Genomic DNA, 21791 nt, shown 5'->3' on the forward strand with positions numbered 1-21791 from the left:
GTTCACCCCAAGTTTCTACAATAAAAGCCCAGGTGCCCTCGAGGTTAACTGCGTGTGCCCGTGATCACACTGTACGTTACAAATATATCTCAGTTTTCAGAAGTTGACAATGTATCTTTCTTTTTCAGCGTATGTGCTGGGATAAACAGGGGCATTAACGATGATGAAATCAAGATTCTATCAACTGCACCTGATAGGCTGCTTCAGGACAACTAAATAACTTGAAAAATTGTAGCAAATGTAACATTCCTAAACCGTACGTTGATCATCGAAATATCTCTATTCCTGAAACATTCGTCGTTCAGAACCTACTGCAACATACCAGGCGCCAATTTCACAAAGCCTATCGCTCATAAGTCTATTTGACATTGGCCAGCCGGCTTCGCTAATGATATGTCCTGCATCAGCATTGTGTGAAATTTTCTTTGACGAAAAATTTCAGCATAAAAAGTTTTTTTGAACACAGGCCCAGATTTTATCGCGTTAGTTGCTCTAGAGGATTAGTTTACACAATTTTAAGTTGTTAATTCTGTTGATTTTTATTTCATGAAAAGGGGAGGGGGGGCTTACACCTAGAAAGGTTTATTTCTCCTATTGCAAAATTGAGAAAGCTATACTTTTTTAATGCTTTAAGGACAAATAAATGTACGCTACCATCAGTCAATAAAATTTGACTTTTTCTTTAAAAGCAACACATTTTATTTGATTAAATCGACCGTTCGAGTTAAGGCATACTTTCCAAAAGTGCTTCAACAAAGCATGCCTAAGGGAACGCAGGTTAAAGTTTCCGCTTAATCGCAAACTGACACTAAACAAAAGCATTAAATCAGTTTAGACTGGCAAAATGTCTTGTCAGAACTTAAGCTGAACGTTTTGGGTGGGAATTTGCGGATGACTCGCTGAACCTACAAAATCCAAAGTTCTCTTTATTAAGCTTCACTCCCTAGGTGCATCTCCCTTGAAATCAGTGGGACGTAGAATTTTCTGGCCACTTTGCATACTTAGGTTCTTTTTATGCATAAATAGTCCGTAAAAGTGTCCAGGTTTATTGTTCGATTCTATTAAAACGAAATGCAACCATAGTTTGTTAGCTAATGTTTAACTGACCTCTAGAAGACACTGTCAAAATCTATGACGCCATGAGTAGCGGTTGTGGTTATCTTGGCTGCATGTCTTAAATTTTCACAGCTACGTTTCTACTCACTGTGAAGGGGACATATCTGGCAATGCTGCAGTGCATTCTAACAATATGGCTAAAAACATCACCTTCAGTGTATATTTGAAACTATGGCAATCTGTATGTTTGTGATTGCCTCTAGTATCATTAAACTTTTCCGCCTCTGACTCTCTCTCTTCTCGCTAACGCTGTGTACCAAGTGCTTTCCGGTCACATACGTCTATATGTACAGTGTTCCTGACAGAAAGACACTGCGACACACAGTGTTAGAGAAGGAAACCGACCGAAAAAGCAATGACTAGTTCATTATGGATCACTTGTGTGATGTAATGTTCCGTATGTCTACATGCAGGCTGTCATCTACTGAGGCGCCCGCAGCACTCCTGGTGGCCGTATACAGCAGTGACCCACCCTTTCCGCTCGGGCTGGTGGTGTTGCACTTGGCGTTGACCTCGTTGCGGATACCGTCGAGCAGTAGCATAACCATGCCCCGGGGGAACCGAGCGAGGCACTTAGTCGAATACGCACGGGCACACTTCTCCGACGCTTTCTCCTTCCTGCACAAAAAACAGAGAAGTGAACGCTTATTGGCTGCGGTCCAAACTCTGTCTTGGAGCAGCCCCAGTGGGCGTCGACGACACAAGCTTAAGCTGGTCTGTGTATAGTGCGGCAGATTCTATCTGTAAACGCCTAAGCGACTCTGAAAGATTCAACTTCGGAAGCTGCTGCTGCTACTGCTGCTTCCGAGGTCGAAGCGGTCCGCTATCAACAGCAGGCCGCTAACGATAGGTAGTCGGATGCACAAGGAAGGAAATGCAAGCGTTTGCTTTTGATTGTAACTGAGATTTCTCTCAGCAGCCCGCATACGGCGGTGGGTCTGGTCTTGCTCACGCTGAAAATGTTGTGTCCTATGCGGAATTAAAAATTAACTTCCTCCTCTTCGTTGCAGTACCAAAGCAAAAGCCTTATGCGGAAAGAAGCGAGCGATATGGTCGTACAACGAGTAGCGCGAGCACTTTCCTGTAAGAGGCTGCCAGTGCGAGCAGCTCAGACAATAACAGGCACCTAAAAGGGCGGAAGAGGACGCTGCAGGGTTTCGCCTGAATCGCGTTCCCGAGCACTCTCCAACTGGCGCGCGTCACAAAGTATCGGCAGAGATATTAAGTTTCATACATTCACCATGAATGACCAAAAGCCGCCACCGCAAGGACCTTGTATGCGACTCCCTATGCTGCCGATGCTATATTAACAACGCTCCCACATTCCACCACGTTTAAACCGCCGAAACATCTGCGCTATAAACATTTCTACTAAGCAACCAACGTCACTACCACCTCCCGACTGTGCAGCGTGGCAAAAGTGATCATGGCACTTTGTGCCTAACAATTACAGTCGGTTTCCGCCGATTCCACCCGTGCACTGTATGAAAAGCAAGTCTTATTGGCTTTAAGCTCAAACCAAATAATGAGCTCTGCGTGCATGTGCGTGTTTTTTTTTTTTTCCACTATTGGCGGAGCTTTCCTACATCGTACAATGAAGCTGTAAAATTATCCAGCTGGCTACCCATAGCCAATTACGAAAATCGATCCCGTGCGAAATAATGGAACAGTAATTCTTTTTTTTTTTTTTTGTACTGTGACCGACAAGACAGATCTTCGTTAGTGGTTTGACGACAGCGGGGCGCATTGGTTACAAGAGATGGGGAACAAACTTGCTCCTCTACAATCTTAAACGTGTTCCCGTCATTGTTTATAATATCTTGTGTACCGTATACCCCCCGAGGTTGCGTAGCGGATATCGCGCTGCGCTGCCAAACCCGCAGGTGCTTTAGATTTCGACGGGGGCGAAAAAAAAACTCCCGTGCATTGGGCGCACGTTAAAGAACCCCAGGTGGTCAAAATTAATCCGGAGCCCACCACAACGTCGTGCCTCATGATCACATCTTGGATTTGGCACGTAACACCCCTGGATTTACTTTAATTCTGATCCGCATGTTGTATCTTCAGCGCGGTTCTGCAACGCGTGATCTCCCCCACCCTCCTTTTTTGTGCGTGTAGTGACAACAACAGACAGAATCAGCACTTTATCAGGCCGTCGCCCTCGCTCAAGAAGCACTCGCTATATCTGAACGATCTGAACCTTCGTCAATGGTGTAGCCAATTCGTTCGCGATAGATGCGTGTCTTTTTACGCGGGACGCAAATAACACAGTGCATACACTCTCGAATCTACGCGAGCACCACCGGCTGCCCAGGAATTTACGATGACTCACGCATGGATAGCGGACGGAAATTGAGAATCCGTGAGTAGTTGAATTCAATTCGCCGACCGTGCTCGTTGTTATCGTCCCTGAAGAGCTGCTTTGCTTTCCGAGCACGCGTTCGCCCTATCTGATGTCCGATTATTTCATTCACTCTTTCCGTTCGGGGTTTCTTCGACTTCAACTACCTTCACAACAATATGTTCCACTATATCTGCTGCATCGAGCCAAAGATTCGAGCGATCGATCGCGAGCGGCGGCGAAGGCGTGTCCTTGGTGCGCTTACGGGCACGACGTGACCAGCTGTTCTTTGGTGGTGGGAATGACCGGCCCCCCAGCGAAGAGGATCAGGTCGGTGCCGCACTTCTCGAAGCTCTCGTTGGTGCAGCCGGGTGGTTGCTTCGTGGTTGGACCTGCCAGGGCACAGCTGGTCAGCCCTGGCAAAACAAACAACATAAAAAGAGCTTCAGCTGCGGATTCACTTAAATTCGTCAGATCCTCCACCTCAAAAAAAATGGTGCCCTCTACGCCTAATCCCAAAGTTAAAATATTTATTCCAACATCACAAGAGAAGTGCAATGTTGAGGATGACAGGTAAAAAGCCTTCGTGAGGCTTGACCTGTCCTGCATCCATACACTGGGCAGAGCAGTGGTTACAAAGCACAAAAATGGACAAAAGAAGCCCGTAAACAAGGCAATGTAAGGTTTTCAAATCAGTTTTTAAGAGGTAAGCGATATCGAAGAATTATTGAAAAATTATTGAGGGAAGAATACGTTAAGACATTTTATATACGATGAGCAACACGAGAATAAGGTGAGAGCAGGAGCCAATGTTTGGACAAGGGGACTTCTTGTCTTCTTCAAGGCCATCTGCCGCATTCTACGTGTTTTCCCAACATTTTATATAGTAACAGCTAAGTATAAGAGCGTAGAAAAGCCTTAAATTCTGGAGGGTTCGTTTTTTCCATTATCAATGTCTATTTCTTTTAAAGAATTTAGTAACCTCGGTAAATTATTTTCAAGCAGGTATTCTATGAAGTCACAGTGTTCCCTACAAAAATAAAAATGCCCGTCTCCTGTGCATTATAGAGGCAAGTTAAAAATTCCCTGGTGCTAAAAATTAATCCGGAGTCCCGCAGTACAGCGTGCCTTTAGTGAAATCGTGGTTTTGGCCCATAAGGTTCAAGAATTCGATTTTCTAGAAAAATTTCTCGAGGTAACTGTGGCGCTACTGTCTGCGGGAGCTTCGAGGATGTTGTTTCAACCAGCCAGGAATTGTAGTTACGGGTTAGTGCGTGGATTTGCCTAGGCTTTATGTTTGTGACTTGAAAACGGCTTTCTGGCTTTCAACAAAGTATGTTACTGTATACGTCAAAAATTCAGAGTGATTATGCACATGTTTAAAGCCTTATTGCCATCACCGTTTAAAAAAAACAGGATAACTTCAAAATTGAGGCAAATAAAGACGAATGAAGCGTAGTGAATAAAGCTACAAGAACGTCTGAATCCGCAACTGCGAATATCAATCAAATTTATACACTGCCCGTCATTCCCATGGTAGTTCAACTATTGCAACGTCAGAGTTCTCTCTAGAAGTTTGAGCATTAGGGCTCTGTGATTAGAGTACGGTTTTCCGCTTGCGCAGATCCTTCACTTTCAGAACTTTCCTCGCAAATACAAAGCTTCCTAAAAAATTTTCTAGAGAGAACACTGCAGCTAGTGGTCTACGGAAGCTGCAAACATGGTGGTTCGGCCAGCCTTTCAATGACACCCAATTTCATGAATTTGCCTAAACTTCAGGCTCCTGCCTTCGAACGGCTATGTCACTTCGCAGAGTGATTACTTTCGACGAAGTATTGCGTTGAATACGCAGTGATTCGCAAATGACTGCGCACGTGCTCAGAGCCCAATTGCTTTCCTGTGTTTTTTTTAACTATAATAGCGTGAAATATTAGAAACGTAAGTCGTACTATAAAAACACCAGAAAGAACGTTTTAGCCGCAGTCATAACCAACGCATGATTCCCACGGTAGCTGAAAGCAGCGCTTGAGTTCTGTGTAGTTATTCTTTGTAGGAACTTCTATACTCTAAATTCTGCACATACTTTTCCACATCCAATGAACATCTTGTGCCATGACATAACGTTGGCTCGTTGTTCTATCTTCGTTTTCAAATAACATTAACAAATGAATCCCTGGCTGGTACTGAAGCCAGAGATTTCTTTTATTATTGGTAGTGGCCACGCAAAAGCTTCTGCGGTTACTGCCACTGCATCCGCTGAAGTCTGCAGGATCATTAAGGCGCTATGCTATTTTAAATATCCAAATATTATATATACCCAAATCCTATATTATCCAAAAAGTGGTCTTATAAAAAAAAGTCTTTTTTTCCCCCCTTAAGGCTACACGGGACTATTGGGTACGAAATTTATAGGTATAAGGCATAACAGGGGCGTTTTATTACTATTTTCTTCTTTTTTGGCTGCAACTACTCATCGTTCGACGCGAATTGCGGCGTCAGGAGTCTCGACGTAAACACAGTTTTGTGTTTTTGTATAGCTCATCATGTACGGAGGAAGGAGCTGACGTTTAGGCTGCACCCAAAGTACTGTCTATATAAAGGAAAGAATTCCGTGAATCCTCAAGATTTAAGGAAAAAGCCAGTCGTCGTTGTACATGGCTCTTTCGTTGATGGCTTCCGTGTTTCCCTGGCACATGTGGCACGTGTTACGTAATAAGCCTGGTGCCAATGCCAGGTAGTTTTCTTTTGCGGGAAGTTGTAGTTACCTTCAAAACGATCCTGGCGAGTTTCGGGATCGAAGAAAGGAGAAAGCGCCGTAAAGGTCACTCACGCCGCGTGGCGCTGCCAAGTAAGGCCACCGCGCAGTCAAGGGCAGTGTAGATCGTAAATGGCACAATTATATCGTCGCGTAACACGTCGTAATTTTGTTTCTTCCGCGGCACGTAACAGATACGCCCCGCTTTATGCTCCGGCACCTTACTTCTTTCGTTTTCCTCAACATCTAGGCGCCCAACGACAGCTTATACTTGCATGCCCAAACACCCAAGCGCCGCGCTACACCGAACGAAAACAACGCCACACCGCATGGTATCGGACAGCACCATGGCCAGGCACAAGAAGCCGTTTTCCGACTGTGCCATTTGGCCTTTCTCGGGAGGTGTGCCAAGAAATTCGTTTATCCTAAAGGCCCCGAGGCTATTCCTGCTTGCACGTTTCTTTTGCTCCATCGCATCTATTTATTTCTCTCTGGTTTCATGTAGTTGTTTAAAGCCCTTTCTTTCTTTCTCTTCTCTTTCTTTTTTGTGTGTGTGATCGCCTATAGACCTTTTTCGACCTTCCTGTGCGGTCATTGCACGCGTGCGTTCATACCTTCGAAACTCAAATCGTTGCTCAGGCGAAAATAAGCGACTGCGAGCTGATGTGTGAAGCATTCAAAGCAATTAGGGGAGGATAATGACGATTGATAATAAGTCAGGTGGTGCCCGTAAATGCGGTGGTGTCAGCTACAGGCGCCGCCTTTCTGGCAATGAAGCTTGGGCAGCCCATGCGTTTCCGTTTCGCAATCGGCCCTTCGGTGCCACAATTCTGGGCGACCATGTGCACGGCAAACCAATGTCACTCCGCAAGGTCGGGTAAGCGCGAAAAAAAAAGCAAGTATGGATCTCACTATTACGTAGCATTACATTAGGCTCCCAAGTCGTGTGGCCACCAATATTGTCCCGACTTATAGTATTCACCCTTTTCGGCGAGCAATTTGTTCTCGAGAAACGACATGGCGCTTTCGGCGGCGCGCCATATGTTGCCACAGCGAAAGCGCACGAATACAAAACCATTCCCGCTTCTGCCATGTTTCTGTGCGATCAGCTGTCGGAAACACAACTGGGTTTTCGCTTACGCACTGTGTTCCGTTAAAGCTGCAAAATGTGAGCGGTTGATTGAAGACGTGTGCAGAAGTTTCTTTCTTTCTTTCTTTATTGATACTGTTAACCCTCGCTTGAGGGTTGTTACAGGGAGGGAAAATAGTAGAACAAGCAAATTTAACATTTCGTAGCATCAGGTTGGGTGCCCACGATACAAAATATCAATCGAGCATTCAAATTTATGCACATCTGTCTGATCTACAACAGCATCAGGTAAGGCATTCCACATTTCAATTACATCCGGAAAAAAAGAATAACGAAAAACATCAATACGTGTGTTATAAGGCTTGACGGCTCTGCTGTGGTTAATTCTCTCGCTACGATTTGCAGAGAAGTGGGCGTATTTTTCCATTTTTATCTTCAATAGCCTTTGAAGTATCTGAAAAAAAATCTTAAGTCTGGCTTTTTTCCTTCGGGTTTCCAGCAACTCGAGCCCACACGAACGCAGAATTGTTGTTACCGAGTCCGTCCTTCGGTATCTTGAAGCAATAAAACGAGCAGCCATTCTCTGAATTCTTTCTAATTTGTCTATTAAGACTTTTTGGTGGGGGCTCCAGACAACACAAGCGTATTCTAAAGATGGACGTATGAGAGTTTTATAAGCCATTAATTTGGCATCCTTCGTTGCATGTTCCAGCTTTTTCTTCAGTGAATACAGTTTTTGTAAAGCCGTCGAGCACAGGTTATCGATATGTTTACGCCAGTCTAAATTATGTGAAATTGTGACTCCTAAATACTTGAATGTATCTACATTTCTTAGTTTGTTACTTGCGATGTTATAAAAGAATGGCACCACACTTTTTTGTTAGTAACATGTGTAAAAGTCGATTTGTTGTAATTGATTTCCATGTCCCATTTTTCACACCAAATGTGAAGGGAATGAAGGACCCGGTGTATTCTAATTTGGTCGTCAATGTGTGTTACTGTAGAATAAATTAAACAATCGTCAGCAAAAACCTTCAATTCCACAGGAAACTCGACAATCTCTGTAATGTCATTAATATAAACCAAGAACAGCAACGGGGCCAAAACGGACCCCTGTGGGACACCAGAAAGCACTTCTAACGGAGAGGACAAGCACTCGTCCACACGTACAACCTGCCTGCGATTGTGTAGGTAGGCTTCAATCCAATTTAATATATTATGATTTATTCCTGCCTTATGTAACTTGAAGAGTAATTTATTGTGTGAAACTTTGTCGAAGGCTTTCGCAAAGTCTACGCAGATGACGTCAATTTGCTTTTGGGCGTCTATAGCTGAAGTAAAATCATGAATAGTTTCTATGAGCTGGGTTACTGTAGACAGTCCCTTTCGGAAACCGTGTTGGTGCTGATAAAAAAGTCGTTATTTTTAAGAAAAACGAGAATATGCTTACTTATGATATGCTCTAATACTTTACAACAGACGCTAGTCAGGGAAACTGGGCGGTAGTTGTTTATTAGCAATCGGTTACCGCTTTTAAAAACAGGAGTTATGACTGCGCAACGCCAGTCTTCTGGCAACGAGTGAGTTTGCAATGACTTCACAAAGATTATATTTAGGAAAAATGACACCCATTCCGCGTATCGCTTTAGAAATTGGGTTGGTATTCCATCCGGCCCGCTAGCTTTCTTGGGATCTAAAAGTAGTAGTTGGTTAAACACGCCTGCTTGAGTGACGACAAGATCTTCCATCCCACATGAAAAGGAAGAAGGCAGACAGGCGTCTGCGTCTGCGTCTGCAAAATAAGGACTGGAATATTATGGAATGGAATAATTATGTGTGACCAAGTTCACGGACCGTTGCTACATACGGACAGCCTGTGTTGCCGGCTCTTTTCGATGCACGACTTTCCTCGTGAACAAAAAAATTTCACTCATTCACCAGCACTGTATCGCTAACCTCGGAACGTCGGCAAGAGTGAGCACCGCTCGTTAAACAATGACTAAGGAAGTAGCGCCGCTTCCTGGCATAGTAAGTTTCCGAGCACGTTATCTACACACATTTACCCCAATTCGCACGCAAACTTACGCACACTCTATCGCCGACGTATTAAGAATAGGCGCTCACTTGAATCAATGTGCCAAAGCATGGGTGACAGCGACTACACCGAAAGCACACGAATGGTCGAAGCTGATTGTTTCGGGACGGTCCACAGAAGTAAGCGAGTTATTAGCGATAATACATATTTGCTACAAGCTATTACAAAGTACAAAACTTTCAAAGAACAAATCTACTGCAGTACTCAGCACACCCGCGAACGATTAGGCAGAAAATAATCAGATAGTGCACCGCACCGACGAACTTCACTGAGTGCGAAACGTGACAAGCTACTGCTTCAAGGTTACCGCCAAATAAAGAACAAAGAGCAAAACACACCGATATTGATTCAATTCATAAAAAGAAAGTTTGTATTGCTTGGAATACATTTTCACCCTCGCTTTTAGAACGAGCACCATATACGCTGCTTGCGCCGTTCGGATAACATGAAAAACTTTAGGACGTTTTACGTGCCAAAACCACCATCTGATTATCAGGCACGCCGTAGTGGGGACTCCGGATTAATTTGGACCACCTGGGGTTCTTTAACGTGCACCTAAATCTAAGCACATAGTTGTTTTCTGCATTTCGCCCCCATCGAAATCCGGCCGGCGCGGCCGGGATTCGATCCCGTGACTTCGTGGTCAGCAGCCCAACACCAGCCGTTTGGACAAAGCTTAATGAGCTCGAAAGAGCGTTTACATGTCCTCTGTAGCTGTGTCCAAAGCTTCGTGTCGTCCACCCAGTCAGCGTCTACGGTATCTCCCGAAACAGAGGTTTCCTGAGCCGCACCGGGCGTCATGTGCATCCATTGCAAACACGGATGCAACGGAGGCAGCTGAGGCAAGCAATGGATGCGTCACCCCTTTATCAAACATGGCAGCGCCCACGGGATCGCCGCGAGAAGGGTCAATACGACGTGGAATTAGGCGCGCGGCCTAGCTATAGAGCGGCCGCCAGACGCAACAAGCCACACGGCTCGTTCCTACATGGCGCGAACAGCTCGTTCTCTGCAACGGCTCTTTGTTGTGTTCTCATCGAGAAGAGAGAGCAGCGTTAAAGCAGAAGCTGTTGTTCCTTCATTATCAGCGTCATGATCATCATCAACCTATTTTTTGTCCACTACAAGACGAAGGCCTCTCCCATCTACCTCCCATTATCCTGTCTCGTGCCAGCTGACACCATGCTATGCCTGAAAATGTTCCAATTTTGTCGCATCACCTATTCCTCTGCCACCCAATACTGCAGCTCCCTTCCATTGGAATTCATTCGGAAACTAACAGATCATCGTCTATTTGTCCTACGCACTACATGTATGCGTAGGACATATAGGTTGCTTGCATATGTTCCTTTATTCCCATTTTACATTTGCCCCCGTATTCTCTAAAAATCCTTGACTCGACCATCTTCCGCCGCTCCACGGAGTGGAGCACAGCGCCGCCCTTTAACTGAAGAATACGGTATGCTTTTCAAGCATTGACGCAAAGTGGAACTGTAGAATAGTGACCTCTACTGTCGATGGGTGTAGCTGCCATCCACTTTTTTGAGTCGACTGGAGTGGTGAACGGAGGAACATTCTAGAATACTTGGGTAATACTTTGTACATTCGAAGGTTAGTATAGAGGGGTCTCGAGTCTGGCAGCCTTGGTGCCTTGAAGCAGCATGCATGGCTTCATTGGCCAGTTGCTTGCTCCTAATGTCAAGTGCAATGTGGGGCATGTGGTTGAAAGGGTGTTCCACATGTGCCGGCATAACCGTGTGCGGCGATGGCTAACATTCCAAGCTTGCAAATGGCGCCGGAGAACGCGAAAGACAAAAAGGAAGCAGCAGGAACGATCACGGAGGTTAGGTTAGTAGACATTCGAATGTGCGCAAGGCAGTGAATGAGAGGGTAGCCACCTACGTAGCTTAAATGGAAATTGAATTAAGGAAATAAAACGAATTTTTCCCCTGATGTCTTTAGGTTGAAAGTAGAGGCAGAGACTAAAAACTCGGCGTGCCTGACGAAGGTCCCTGCTCTCGCATATACAGTTGCGGCAGCACAGCGCATACAAACAGATCCCATTTCCTAAGGCATCGCAAACGTCTGGCGTGGGGGAGGGTTGTCTGTTCTTTCATTCTCTCTTTTTTTATTACTTGTACATTTCAATGAAATACCCATTGCTAATATCCCTGATGTATTTTGGAGTATTTATTGTTTGTTCGCTTTATATTGATGGTTGTACATTCGTGGCACACAATGAGGTACCTTCAGTCCATATCCCCTGTATGCTGCTACCAGCATTCCACGCGGGATTTAGTACGTCCAGTTAGGCGAATGCTCAGGCAGGCTTAGTCATGCTTAAGGCTCATTCAGACTATGCCTACACGACAATGATTTTGGTCTGCCGACTCTTGGTGCGACAACGTTTTCCATCCTCTAAGCCGTTGGCCACAGCTTTTTCCGTCCTCTAAACTGCTGTCGCCAACAGTCGGCAGAGCAAAATCGTTGTCGTGTCGGCCTAGTCTGAATGAGCCTTAAGCATGACTAAGCTTGCCTGAGTGTGAATGAGCCTTGAGTGGCAAGTCGTAAGGACCGTGCACGACGAATACGGCACTATTGAAGCAACTAAAGGGAGATTTCATTGGCGGCGATCGATATGCTGACTATAGAAGACGTTGCGGAGTGATATACTGGTGTGTCAGCATGTTTATACAGAATAAACAACACCACTAGCCTATTACCTATTCGTAACATAATGGCTGCCTGGGCCCAGTCAAACCGCAATCTCGGCTTTGAGCCCAGTTGACCACTCAGCCTACATCTGTTTAACAAACATATTTTGATCGGTCGAAACTCATTAATTGATCACCTATATATTTATCCTGTTTTCCGCATACAACGTAAAAAATGATCACCTTGCACATTATCGGCATATCCATTATAGTAAATAATTACTATTTGTAGGGAATAACATATTAGCATGACGAATTGTTCACACGCACAACATATGCAATGTAACTACAGATCACCAATATAATTACATTTCTTTTTCTGCATACCGTGTTCAAACGAATTCTTATATTGCACAATTGCTTAGGCTAGCCACTTTCGAAAGCCTATGACTCCAACAAAAAGGTCAACTCGTGCGACATCATCTGCACCGGTCGCTCGATACAAGGAAAAGTCAATGCAGGAAACCTTTGCATTACCTCCGCTGTAGCAAGAAAGCGCTTGGCTTACCGACAAGCTTCCTTTTCTTTCCTCTTTCAAGTACGAACGCGGAAACTGGGTGCGTTCGCAAGATAAACACTCGTTCAGTGGCTCTAAATAAGGAAACCAGGTGGGCTCGCAGCGTCCATAGAAGGTGGCGAACTATACACTCTTTGGAAATTACTTTTCGCGCGTCCCCGTCACGGCAACCCGTGACAGCTCCGATGACCTAGGATGGGGCACCAGTGTACGGCTTTAAGAAGCAGCTCGGGAACAACTCCTATTTCTGTACTGAAATGCATGTGAAACAAAGGAATGGTCTCATTAGACAGCTGCGAGACCGATTTCAATTAACTTCGTTGCATTTGAGAGAGAAGGTTAAATTCTAGCAACTGTGAGAAACAAAATTTTGGTTTATGATCTCGTGTGTGTGTGTGTGTGTTTGTTTTTTTTTTACAAAATTTGCCAAGAAACGATAAGTCTAAAAAATAAATAGAAGTCCGAGGTTTTCAAATCCACAACTCTGCACCAAAAACGGGCATCGCAGTCCTGTAACCTGCATATGTTAGTGCACGTCAAACGGCCAAATTTGATATTTGCTTGAGCGCTTAAGCAAAACTGTCGCAATGTTTATTAAAGTTTCGAAAAATGTATCGCACGTGTGAATTCACCGACAAAATCGCACCATGTGCAACGGGCTTTACTGGCGAATTAGTTTTACACTTAAGAGGTGCATATTGCTTCAATTGTGTCCGCGTTAGACGCGTGATTAGGAGCAGCCCACAGAACCTCATATCTTTTTTATTGCTGAATTAGATAGCTGTAAACTTGATACGTGACTTTTCAAAGATACATCAATTTTCAACCTTATTTCTGAAAAAGTGATGGCGCCAATAGAAAATCGACTTCCTGTCGTTCCGAGATTTGAACTTCTTTTAAATGCAACAATTTATTCAAAATTCGCGCGATGTTTGGAGAGATTACCATTTCCTCTGTTCCTATGTATTTAGATAGGAGCTCATGAGCTAAATCTTGCTTTTAAGAACATAGGCTGCATTTCCTTCAAATATATATGCATGACGTGGTTTGCTTGCAGAACCTGAGCCGAAACACAGTTGTGGCGCCATCTATGTGCCGGCCAGTAAAACGCCCCAAGTTGTGCGGCGTTTCTTGACCGGTTCTCTATCGGCAAAACGCATCTAAAGAAAATACAGCAGATGCTGTCAATGAGGGCAATCAGTTTCCATTATTAAACGAGCCCGCCTAGGCTACCACTCTTCATTCTTGTTACCTGCAAAGGTACACCATCGCATGTCGCTTTGATTACGGTGTTCGGGTTTGCTCATCTGCTCTCTTTCTTATTTCACTTATTGTTTTCCATGTGACTCAACGCGTGTCACGCGCATCACAAAATATGCTGTCATTGTTTTCATTTTGCATGATCCATTCTCCTCTTTTCTGTACTTGTATTTATTGTCGAATTGATTGGCGACCATCGCACGATAGAAGTTGTTGCAGGCATTATTCCCTGTAATCTTGATGAACCATTGTGTGCTATATCACAAAGTAACTATGCTCAACATGATTTTCCTCCACTTTCAACTATTTCTTTTTAATAATGGCTCAAGTTTTATTTCCTGCCGTTGGTAGGGACCCGAATGAAATGCATATAGTGGAAGCCGCTTTTACCGTCTTGTTTCTGTTCGTGCTTATCTCATATCTGTGTCCTCCAGATATGTGGGTTTTGTACACTGCAGCGCGCTTCCCCCTTTTTTTTTGTTTGTATGCCCAAATTATATTATCTTGGCTACATTCTGATCTGTGCACCTATACAGCTAGGAATAAAGCTTCTTCAAATTTCTGGCACTAAGTGTATAGCGTATTGTGCCGCCCGTTCTTTCTTTTGCATAGTTCTATCATCCGGAGACCCCTTGTACATTACACACGTCGCATTCAATCCTACTTAAAATGTGCTTGGAATAGATGACGTGAAATATTCATCCGGGACATTAAAAGGAGGCTTTAGCTCGGGGTCAGCTCTGATGCCCCCTACTCAAATACTTCTAAAACGCAGAAATTCTTTTCTGAGACTACCCCTGCACCAATTCGAATGAAACTTGTTGCATTTGGCAGCGAGTTTAATTACAGTGACTGTAAGAAGCGGAATTTTTACTAAGAGTATAGATTTTTTTTAGAAAAATCCCTGCAATGATTATTTCTCAGGAAAATCAAAGGGCGAAGTTTTATCATCATGAGAAGCAGCCTATTTTTATGTCCGCTGCAGGACGAAGGCCTTTCCCAGGGAATTACCTTCTCTTGCGCTGGCTGATTCCAACTTGCGCCAGCAAAGTTTTGAATTTAATCACCCCACCTAATTTTTTGCTGGACTCGACTGCACTTCTTTTCCCTTGGCACCGTTTCTATAACTCTAATGGTCCACCAGTAATCTGCCCTACGCATTACATGGCCTGCCCACTCCATTTCTTTCTCTTAATGTCAACTCGAATATCCGCTCATGTCCCCGCTTGCTCTCTGATCCACACCGCTCTGTTCCTGTCTCTTAACGTTACACCGAACATTTTTTTCTCGCATCGCTCTTTGCGCGGTCCTTAAATCGATCTCGAGCTTCTTTGTCCATCAAGAATCTGACCTATATGATAGCTCCGGTAGAATGCAATGATTGTACACTTTTCTTTTCAACGATATATAGTGGTAAGCTCTCAGTGGGGATTTGGTATGCACTCCAAGCTATTTTTAATCTGTATATTTCCTTCTCCTGCACAGACTCCATAGGCTTATTGTCGATCATGAATTATCGTTCCCTTGCCAGGCTGTTGACATTACCTTTGTCCTCTGCATAACAATCTTCAACCCTAATCTTACACCTTTTGGTAAAGGTCTTCAATCATTTGTTGCAATACATTGCCATTGTTTCAAAACAGGACAATGCCATCCATAAATGCGCAAAAGTGTATACACATGGACAGTTCAATCAATAGATAGAGGCACCTGAAATCCTATTTTCAAGTATGTCCTTAAGCTGCATGTCCTTAAGCATGAATGAATGGCTTCAAATAGCCCCGAATTCAATCAGACAATGAATTATTCCGAAGAAGGTCTGATATTCTTACGTTCTTTTTGGCCTTTTTCTCTCTGTCACCAACTAGTCTACTTGCTGCGATACCAACTCACTGGCAGAAACTGCTTTTTTTTGCGTAGTTGTGGTCAGAGTTTCATTGTTTTATCCGATTTCCAATCATAATGTCATTCTTACGTGCAGTTTCCTTCGGGTAAAGTTAATGCAACGGCTGAGTTTCCTAACGTAGCTGTGTAGCAGTTATGCCTTATTTACGGTATCCTTTTAAGTTGATCGTGCTGAAAATCGAGTCACTAATGGGTTATTTTCATCTCGTCTATTTTTTCTCACTCTGCATACGAATCCTTAAATATTAACGGACAGGCATAATTCAGTTTTACACTACGTTCGAACACTGGATATTCCGAACTAAATGTACTGGCATCTTCCCACAGCAAATTCGCCAAGCATATCAGTTTCTCTGTGCTTGAACTAAGCGCAATTTCATCAATCATGTCAAGGTCAATCAAGTCGAGGACAAAAAAAAAACGAAAACAACGCGACCGACAACGTCCATCTTGTGTCATTTCTCTTCATCGCTTGCTGCTCTTTTTTTACATTTTTTTCTTCGCAGTTGCAAAAGGAAAATACCAGAATACGAGCATCGAATCTAGTCTGCAGGATCTCGCTCGCGTTAATGAATCTTTGTATAATAGGATGCACCTGCTAGCGCGTAATAGTCGAAGCGTAACAAACAACAATCGTCAGTTTTCTGTCAAGGATCTGTCGTTGGAGCAATTCCCAGGTGCGTAGCCAACATCAACATCATAAATAGAGGTAATACGCGGGCTGGTAGTTGTTATTCACGAAACAGGTACCTCGGAAAGTTATTAGAGATTTAAAGCACTTTTTTAAACATGCATGACTATGTTTGCTTCACATGTCGCGACTACACAGAGCCGATGATGATTGACCATATTGAGCTGTCTATAGGCTTTCCTTCTTTGCATTTTTTTTTTACATTGGCTGAACTTAACTTGCGTGGTGACTCGCTTTGTGTACTTGAGAGTCTGTGAAATGATTGCGTGAACTCCCACTACTAGTTCAGCGTGCTTGGCATCTCGCCATGGCTTTAATCTTCGCTTAAAGCGTTTCTTTTTATAACAGCGACCGCTATTATAGGTTCACTGCCCAAGTCGTTTTGATGTCCCCCACTGGTGTGAAATGTGCAAGTGCAAATGTGCGCAAGTGCAAATGAAAAATACGCGATGCGCAAATGGGCGCGATATGTGTCCGTGTAATACGGCGCGAACGTCAGTGCTTTGCACTAGGAGCGCAACTTTAACATTCCTTTCCTTGATTTTATTGCGATAGCAATTATATGGACACTCAAAAGCAGATTTCTGCCGTCGGCGTCGCCGTCGCCGTCGCCGTGAGGTTCCGTATGACGTCCATGGAGATGAAATCGTCGCCGCGCGCCGAACGTTGTATCTGCGAGTGAAAGGACGCGAGGGACGCGCGCTTTCACGGGGAGTGAACGCACGGCGGAGAACAAACGCGCGTTCTGCGCTGTGCTCCCTTAAGGGCTACAGAAGTAGGCGTCTCTTTCCTCCTCTACAATCACCATATATGTAGAGCAAACGTGCCTTCTTCCGACGCGTGACAGGCCGTGGGGGAGAGGGGGAGGGAAGGGAGGCGACGTTTAGCTGCGGCACCAAGTGCTTATTTATATCAGAGGCTCCGGCAACAGTCACCAACGCCGCATGCATTTTGAGCGAACACGGGCAAAACGCCGACGGTGTCGACAACAGTTCTGCGTGTTGCCGGTGCTGCTGCATGTCCAAGTTTATACAGCTGATAAAGCTGCTATCATTACTCCGTATAGCTCTCTTCAAATTTGCTATCGCAATTGATGCTTCGCCTTTCAGGTGAAACTGCGACAACTTTTTTAAATCACACTTCGGAGCAGAGGACCACCCAGCTCCTTCCATACATTTAATATGTATGGAAGGAGACACCTCCTTCCATACATTTAATAAATTATCAATCAATGCCACGTGGCGTTTACGGGCAACACCCAACTACACAGATACAAGACAGCCGGTAGTTAAGTAGAGCAGCACTACCATATAGATGTCTAACTCGCAATTCTCTCACACGACCGCACTCGGCAACTCGCGCATGTGTTCAGTCCAAATGCTCAAGAAATAAAGGGGCGGCAACCGACGGAGAGCACGATAAGAGACCGCAGGAAAACGAACCGAACCGCCTGACCACTCGTAATTGGTGGAGGTAGGCACCCCGCAATTTCCTTCCGCAAACTACTTCCTGTTCCCCGTCGCCCACGAAGGAAGAGCCCAAGCTACCCTCACTGGCACCCATCGAGGACAACCCGGGAGCGCTTGGGTGGGGCAGCGGTCAGTCCTAAATGTTGTGCTCATTTCATCTAGAGTAGATCACGACATGAAAGTCAAACAAACGATGGGAATGGACAGGATACTTCAAACCTGTAGTTGGTCACCGTAAATTTGACAAGTACGCGTACTCGCTGGTGTATGTTCCTCGCGTATTTTTTAATATTGCGCTACTTCTGAACATGGATGAAAATTTGAGGCCAGAGTTTGCCGCGATTCAATTTCCTCGAATATTGAGGGGTAGTTCTTTTCGAAACGTTTTGTCAGATTAATCCTTAAGAGAGTGTTGGCATGATATTTCCGACTAGTCATTTTTTTTTCGTTAAGTTAAGGTCCATAGACCTCGAAACTTCAGAAAATATACTGGCAAGCATCACAGCGTCCTAAATCAGTTACTATAATGTTTTTTTTTTCAGTTTTCCCTCCTAAACCAGTTTCGGTTTACAGAGGGTGATCAGCGGGTGGTGAAGTTGGAGCAGGACATTGCAACGTTTTTGGCATTCGTTTCGGTTCGCTGCTTGTTGCGCGGCTCTATGTAGCAGTATATCAGCGAGCGAGTCGAAGTGAATGCGGTAACGTGACGAACTCCTGCGCCCACATGCCCACCTTCTGCATTAAGACGTTACTGCTGCACACGCACCTCCTAGAATACTAAACCGAAACTGGTCTGTGGAAAAGCTATTTTGGTAAATATTTTATGGCGCTTTCAGACTTGCCAGTGTATTTTCTATGGTTTCGAGGTCCATGACTTTCACGTAAAGCACAAAGATAAGAAAGAAGTCGAAAATGGCATGTCAGAACTTTTAAGGAACTAGGTTACTTTCTTTCTTTACATTTCTGAAAGGCATTCCATGAGTCAAGGCACCTAGATTATGTAATGTGATGTACAACTGCGCACTGCTGTCACTGCGAGTCGTATCGGTACCCTAGCGTTTTAGCTTTTGAACAACCGGCGGGGACGAAGTTTGTTTCTTGCGGTGGCCGCAAACGTTAATTTTTTAAGAGAAAGTCACGTGGTCATTTTCATCAAAGGTAACCCCGCCATTATTTCTAATTTGCATTCAAATCGGCAATTTTCTAGCCCTTCCTTTGTGCTAGTCAAGGCTTTTAGCGTCCTGGTAAGCGGTTTGACGATGAACTGCATTTATAAACAATAAAGTTTCTTTTGGACAGAAAGTAAATACCATGGTCTATGTTGCTGCCAATAAATGCATGTTGTAATATGAGTGGCCGGAACAATGAACGGACTGTAAAAAAAATATTGATTACTGTCTTTTTTTCCGAAAATAAATTACCTCCTCTTAACATTCACGTACTTCTGAAGATGCGCGCACGTGCGCACACAGCGGCAAAAACATTAGAAATAAATGCGATAATTTGGAGCTTACATGCTGCCATAAAGCTTGACGGGCCTCACGAACTTCCGAAGCGGCCAATCGTCCAATCTTGTCACTAGTTAAACGATTTTTTTTCTTGGAATAAGAATTATAAAAGTGTAACTTACTGACTGCGACCTTATCCTGCGTGCTCTTAGCTCATTCGAGAAAAAAAATACTGCTAGCTATTGTTGGCTGCGGGCGAGGAAATAGACGCGGTCGTCAGTTCACAAAATGAATGGATTGTCACCTTCAGGCTATTTACGAGTTTGTCAGTGAGCATAAAAACTCTTGCATCATGCATCCCACTTGGGGTAATTTATGCATTCATCTGAGATTCGAAGCTTCTTGCTTATAACTTATGAGACAGAGAGAGAGCATGCGAAGCAGTGATACACGAATATTCACCTTATAGCTCTTTTTTTTTAGGATTCACTACTTGGCGTCTGGTAAAACCACTTTCCACTTCTTCCAGACAGGTAAGATTCAAGCCTTTACGCAGATTCTCTGAACATTCGTACGCGAATTCAAACCATCTTTTTGGGAGCTGGCCCCGCTTAAGCAGTTCCCCCGTTTCAAGCTCGGAATAAACCAAATAATGAGTTGTGTACCAGTTTCTTGCGTTGTGGTATTGTTATTTACAGGATAGGTGACAAAAAGTTTGATTGGAAAGCTTCAGATTTGGACCTCGAAAGAAATATACGGCTCCATTTTGCCAGCTAGTTTCACTGCACATGTAGCGCTTGATGCCTAAACCGTTCAAATTCTTGAGAGTATTTTCATTTAATTGACGATAGAAAAAAGTAAACTGTAAGGTAAACACTCTTCAATCTTAGAAGATTCTAAATTGTGGCTCATTTGCAAATATCGGACAGAGATTTTGTTCTGTTGTTGGTGAAAGCATGTGTACAATTTTGTTATACTTCTGTATTCTTACTTCTGGGCATATCGAGAAATATTCTGCGATTAAGACTGACAATCGCACACCACAAAAGAGCATAACGATATCGCGTGTATGTTTTACAAAAACAAAAAACAAAAAGTAATGGCGCAGTAGAGCCATACTTACCCATGGAAATTTTAGCCAGTCCGAACAGTCACATGACCAAGGTAAGAATAACATCGCTTGACGGCGTGTGAAAACCTCTAGAAGCATGATACTATACCGCATTCGCTATGAGAGATCTGGTTTCACGCCTAACTGTTGAACCGGGCAGTTTAAACGGACAGTGTAGAGTAATATTTTGTTAAATTACCTTATAGGGGGGAGTGACTGCTCTTACCAATGCAGGAAGTTTGGTAAGCTAGCTGAGGCGCATAAGTGGCAAATCTACTGCGAAGTTCCTGTATCCGCTCGTCGTGACATCATGAATTTTGACAACGTCTACTCGAATCCAGTTAATAATTTGTCAGTAAAGAAAGGACACCATTACATTATAAATTTAATGGATCGAGCGTACCAAGCTTTAGAGCGTTTGCTGGTGCAAAATGGCCAACTTGAGTGAAAGGCTTCGAAATCTTGGCCTGAACATGGACCTACCGACGCTGAGAATCTGGCCATGAACTTTTTTTTTAATTACCACTCTTAATTTTTTCGCTAGTAATAAACATTTTTGAACCCAAGTATTGAAAATGATGTTTGAAGGAATAATTCACCAGAGTAAACTACTTTAATTTTACATTTTAATGTTCCTTTTAAACTCGATTTGCAAATAAACTAAGCGTTTTTTTTTTTTTTTTTTTTTTTTTTTTGTCAAGAAACCCTCGGTAAACGCGTAGCAATTAGTAACGACACAGCAAAATAATTCGGCGTTTCGAAAGTAAAGTATACGATTGCACATCAAGATTATACCCCCCCTCGACCACCTCATGTGTCAGGGACCCCCCCCCCGCTGCGCTGCTACGCTCGAGGTCGTGGGTTTGAATCCGGCGGCAGCGATCTCTATTCGAAGGGGGCAAAATGCAAAAACTCCTGCGTCATTATGTTTAGTTGCACCGTAAAAATTAATCCAAAGTCCCGCACTACAGCGTGCCTCATAAGCAGATCGTGGGTACGGCTCAGAGAAATGCAGAACTGAAGTTTTTTTTTTTTTTTTTTTTTTTGTAATCAAGGGCAACCACTGCGATGGATCAGTAGCTATGACGTTTGAGCGCGAGGTCCTAGGCTCGATTCCTGTCCCCGGCGGCCACATTTCGATGGAGTCGATGTGCAAAAACGCTCGCACCACTTAGATTTAGAGGCACTTTAAAGGAACGCAGATTGTGAAAATTGATGTCGAGCCCTCCACATAGCCGCCTTTTATATCCCCAGTGTTGCTTCGGGACTTCAGACCAGA

At 44.0% G+C, this 21791-nt stretch overlaps 1 protein-coding gene across 1 annotated transcript in view; it reads right to left on the reverse strand.

Annotated features, from left to right (window-relative positions):
- LOC125947151 (uncharacterized) overlaps positions 1-21791 on the reverse strand; it is a 35334-nt gene that overhangs the window by 11360 nt on the left and 2183 nt on the right. Inside the window, exons 2-4 of the mRNA XM_049671529.1 lie at positions 3723-3873; positions 1495-1734; positions 1374-1414 (exon numbers count right to left, since the gene is read on the reverse strand). Coding sequence (XP_049527486.1) covers positions 1374-1414; positions 1495-1734; positions 3723-3873 — 432 coding nt within the window. The remainder of the gene's footprint in view (positions 1-1373; positions 1415-1494; positions 1735-3722; positions 3874-21791) is intronic.

Source organism: Dermacentor silvarum, chromosome 7 (genome assembly GCF_013339745.2).
Source record: "Dermacentor silvarum isolate Dsil-2018 chromosome 7, BIME_Dsil_1.4, whole genome shotgun sequence".
In the NCBI taxonomy this organism is placed as follows: Eukaryota; Metazoa; Arthropoda; class Arachnida; order Ixodida; family Ixodidae; genus Dermacentor; species Dermacentor silvarum.